Below are 4830 nucleotides of genomic sequence, written 5' to 3' on the forward strand. Positions count from 1 at the left end.
AACCAAAAACAGGAATGGAAGGTGGGACATAAACCCGAAATGGGGCATGTAAACATCTCAGAAAAGTTTATGGTGATGAATGCTATTGAGGGGACGACTACTGAAGAGATTTCAGATTTATTAGTTCTGATACCTTTGCTTTAACAGAAAGGATATGCTACTTCTCTTTAAACAGATCTGTATTTTATTGCTCAAACATTTGAAGAAATAAACTTAGTCTCTCTCCTCTTTCTTTCTCTCACACTGTATTTTTATCTTATTCTGTTTATTAATCTCTTTCGTTTTCTCCATTTTTTAATTTTTCTCCAGGCACATTCTCCCTTCTGAATAAAAATGACTCTCTTATTTCTATCTTGATGAATTTTCATTTCTATTTCACTTACATTTCTTTTAATGGGGTTAGATTCCAGTCTCAGTTGCTCTTGTGTAAATCCACATAAAGCGGATGCAATTTACCCTGGCGTAATTGAGATCAGGTAAGAGCCCATGGTCTGTGTTTGGGTTAATTTTGTGTCTTTGTCTGTTTCTCAGCTGTATCTATTAAATGGTGCAAATTCTTCTTTGAATCTGCTGTGATAGAGGACAGCTGGACAGACCTTCATACAAACCGCATCCTCTTTGGTGTTTGGTGTGTGTCTCCTGGGTTATGTCTATGCTGCACCTGGGCAGTGTAATTCCCTGCTCCGGTGACCTACACACATTATCTGTGATGGGGCTATTGTGCTAAGAATAGCAGTGTAGCCTCGGCAGCACAGACGAGCTGCCCGAGCACAATCCCATCTGAGATCCTAGGTACGTCCACAGGTGGCCCTCCCAAGCCCCTGTATGTGCTGTCCTGTTCTCACTGCTATTTTTATCCTGCTCGCTTGCCCATAGCTAGTATATGTACCTCTACCCAAGCTGGGAATTGCACCTCCCAACTGCAGGTTAGACTACCAGTCGTTGAACTCTAAATATCTTTCGTTTCCAATCTCTTGATTTTGTTTATGTCTTCTAGATTTGTTGCTATGACACTGATAGGATTAAGGTATTCCAAAATCCCAGCCTAAAAGTCAAGAAAGCATAAGAGAGTTAGATGGGACATTTCCGTAATTCAGTAGGGTTCCATGCTCTTGGTTCACCTATATTGGAAGCTCAACCTCTTGATTATATTAGGCTTCCTCTGTTTATTAACAACTTCATTCTTCTAGTGGAGAGATGCAGTGGTATGAGGTTACCTGCTCCAGGTTTCTGCTAGTGTATCCAACAGCACAAACTGACGGCGTGCACTCCATCAATATTTAATGGTTTTCTTTTTCTAGATACAGATTATGGAGAAAGCGGAAGGAAGAAATCAAACACCCATCGTGAAATTCATCCTTTTAGGATTTGGGAATGTCCCTGAGCTGCAGCCCCTTCTCTTCCTCGTGTTTCTAGTGATCTACATTGTGACTGTTGCAGGGAACATCCTCATTATTGCGCTAGTTGTGACTGATCAGCACCTTCACATCCCCATGTACTTCTTACTGGGGAACTTGTCCTGCTTGGAGACCTGCTACACCTCCACCATCCTGCCCAGGCTGCTGGCCAGTCTCCTGACTGGGGACAGATCCATTTCTGTTAAGGGCTGCATTCTGCAATTATACTTATTTGGTGTCATGTCAACTACAGAATGTCTGCTGCTCATGGCAATGTCTTATGATCGGTATTTAGCGATATGCAATCCACTCCGTTATGATGCTCTGATGAATGGCAGGGTTTGTTGCCAACTGGTGGCAGGGTCCTGGATAAGTAGCCTTGTGGGCTGTGCCATAGTAGATATTTTCTTTTTCCGATTAACGTTCTGTAATTCCAAAGAAATTGATCATTTCTTTTGTGATTTTTCACCCATGATTAAGCTGTCCTGTGATGACACCCAGACTCTCCAACTGGTAACATTTACTATCTCTGCCATAGGGACAATTGTGCCCTGTCTGCTGACCCTGACATCCTACATTTGTATCATCGCCACCATCCTGAGAATCCCTTCCACCACAGGGAGGCAAAAGGCCTTTTCCACCTGCTCCTCTCACCTCATTGTGGTGATAGTTTACTATGGGACACTGATTACTGTCTATGTGGCTCCAACAGCTAACACTCCCAAGATCCTACACAAACTCTTCTCTGTCTTCTACACAGTCCTGACTCCCATGGTCAATCCTGTCATCTACAGCCTGAGAAACAAAGAGGTCAATGAGTCCCTGAGAAAAGCTATTCTTAAACTGATTGCTTTCAGAAAAGGCATAGAACCTTAAGGGATAAATTTTAGCATAAAGTAAAATAGAGATGAACTGATACAGTTTTTTAGACATGGCCCATCTGAGTCCTTGAGAACAGGGTTACCCCTTATTGACCTGACTTCTTCTTTCTTTCTTTCTTTCTTTCTTTCTTTCTTTCTTTCTGTTACTCTGCTACTTTTTGAGGATTTATCTTTCATACATTTATTAGACATTTCTTTATATAAAACTTGATACTGTAAGAGACATTCTTTATGAAAAGTGTACTTGTATACATCCACATGAAGTGGATGCAAGTCTGTTATTGAGTGTCCAGGGATGAATTTTACAATGGCTGTTTGATTTCTTCCTGCAACTTTCTCCATAATATATATTTAGAAATAGAAAACCATTAAATATTGATGGAAGACATACAGTCAGGTTGTGCTGTTGGTTACACTGTTGGAAACCTGTACACTGGTGGAAACCTGTGACCACATACCACTTCATCTCTCCACTGGAAAAATGAAGTTGTTGATAAACAGAGGAAGACTCATATAATTAAGAGGTTGAACTTCCAATTTAGATGAACCAAGAGTATGGAACCCTACTGAATTATAGAAATGTCCCGTCTAACTCCCTTAAGCTCTCTAGAACCCTAAATAAAGACTTTGGGGCTGGGTTTTGAAATATCTTTATCCTATCAGTGTCAGATCAACAAATCTAGAAGACATAACAAAAAATCAAGAGATTGGAAATGAAAGATATTTAGAGTTCAACCACAGGTATGTTTACCCTGCAGCTGGGAGGTGTAATTCCCAGCTTGGGTAGACGTACATGAACCCTAATGAAGACTGTTAGATAACCAGAACTTAATATTAAACGCTAGGCTTGCTTTTCAAAGATTTTCCAAAAGGAAAAGTTTTGTACAGCTAGCAGGATAAAACTAGAAGTGAGAACATGGCAGCACAGGCTGCAGGTTTGGATAGCCACGTGTGTACAGTATCTCAGGTGGGACGGGGCACGGGCAGCTAGTCTGTGCTTCCTAGGGTACACTTCTGCTTTCAGCAAAGTAGCTCAATCAAATATGGTTTGTGTAGATCTGCCAGAGAAGGGAATTACACTGTCCAGATGCAGCATAGACATACCCCATATGACACAGAAGGAAACACCAAAGGGGCTGTGGTTTGTATGAAGGTCTATCCAAAGCTGTCCTCTATCACAGAGGAGTCAAAGAAAAAAATTCACCATTTGATAGATGCAGCTGAGAAACAGACAAAGACACAAAATAAACCTGACCACCCACCCCACCCTCCTGCTCTCCCCTGATGCAGGGCTGTATGCGGTTCATAGATGGAGGTATATACAGTATCAGGCTTTGTTTGAATGAATAGTTTATTTGGTCAGCCCAAAGTGATTCATGAATTTAACTCAAATTAGCTGGATATTTTCAGCAACAAGCAACCAAAATCTTTCAGGACGTAGATGCGGAGCAGCAACGCGCCCCTGTTATAACATTTAACTTGTGGTTAGAGCACTCGTGTGTGTGTGTGTGTAAGACCCACGTTCAATATCCCCCATGCCTGATGGGGGCGGGGAGGGGGGAAGTCTTCAGTCTCCCACATTGCAAAGAAGTGTACTGGCCTGTGGAATACTCTCTGCAAAAGCTCTCTCTCTCTCTCTCTCTCCTTTAAAAGTGGTTCCATTGGGTATAAATAATTAAATAGTCATTGAAAGAGGGAGTTGAACTTCGATCTCCTGCAGCCAAAGTGTGCGTCTTAACTACCAAGCTACAGAGTCATCCTTGGATTTGCTTTTTAGCCCAATGACTATTGATTCTCATCATGAATGAGTCATTGGGATATGAAAAGTAAGTGAGAATGACTCATAGGCTGGTGGTGAAGCTTTTATTTTCCAGAACTGGCAGAGAAATAAAAAATCAATGGTTCACTGAGCTCTAATTGACATCTTCTGCCACAGAACATCTGGCGGGACCGAAATACACACTGAGTGGGTTATTCATCAAGGGTTGGGTGTCTTTTGGTTAAGACATAGGTCTGAGAATCACGACTCTTCATTTCTCTTCCTAGATCAGCCACCTACTCCCTATAGGCCAGAAACTTTGTCACAACCTAATTCATCTTTATGCAGGGTGTGGGGTATTGAGAACTGTGTTTAAATTACAAGCTGTCACTCTGAGCGTAAGGGGATTTTCTGGTCCCAATTGCAGACTGGGGATCTCTATACAGAAATATATGCTCTGGTTGTTGTGAGTCATTCTGCATCCAGCCAGGCTAGCATTAGGCCTCTCTATTTTAGGGAGCAGCCTGCTTTGTCCCTCAGTTTTGGTGTTCTTGCATCGTATAGGTCTGAATTGTAAGAAATAAATGAACATTTGCCTATACTTTTCACTCTGCCCCCTTTTCTCTTAACTTTAATATCCTACATCTCCACCGTCCTCCTAATCCCTGGAGGCAAAAGGACTTTTCCACCTGCTCCTCCCACCTCCCACCTGTTCTATGGGACTCTGATTATTGTCTACATGTTATCAAAGTCCAACTCACCGAGAGACCTGAACAAAGGGTTCCATCTCTTC

General features: G+C 41.9%; 1 protein-coding gene across 1 annotated transcript; it reads left to right on the forward strand.

Moving 5' to 3' along the window:
- The first annotated feature begins 1310 nt into the window (after positions 1 to 1310).
- On the forward strand, positions 1311 to 2273 carry LOC144273904 (olfactory receptor 5AP2-like). Its single transcript, XM_077832617.1, has one exon. The coding sequence runs from the start codon at positions 1311 to 1313 to the stop codon at positions 2271 to 2273; it is 963 nt and encodes a 320-aa protein (XP_077688743.1).
- The last annotated feature ends 2557 nt before the right edge of the window (positions 2274 to 4830 follow it).

This window comes from Eretmochelys imbricata, chromosome 13 (genome assembly GCF_965152235.1).
Source record: "Eretmochelys imbricata isolate rEreImb1 chromosome 13, rEreImb1.hap1, whole genome shotgun sequence".
NCBI lineage: Eukaryota > Metazoa > Chordata > Testudines > Cheloniidae > Eretmochelys > Eretmochelys imbricata.

What these genes read in the sequence shown, in the direction of transcription:
- LOC144273904 (XM_077832617.1), top strand. Translation starts at nt 1,311, where the DNA reads ATGGAGAAAGCGGAAGGAAGAAATCAAACACCCATCGTGAAATTCATC.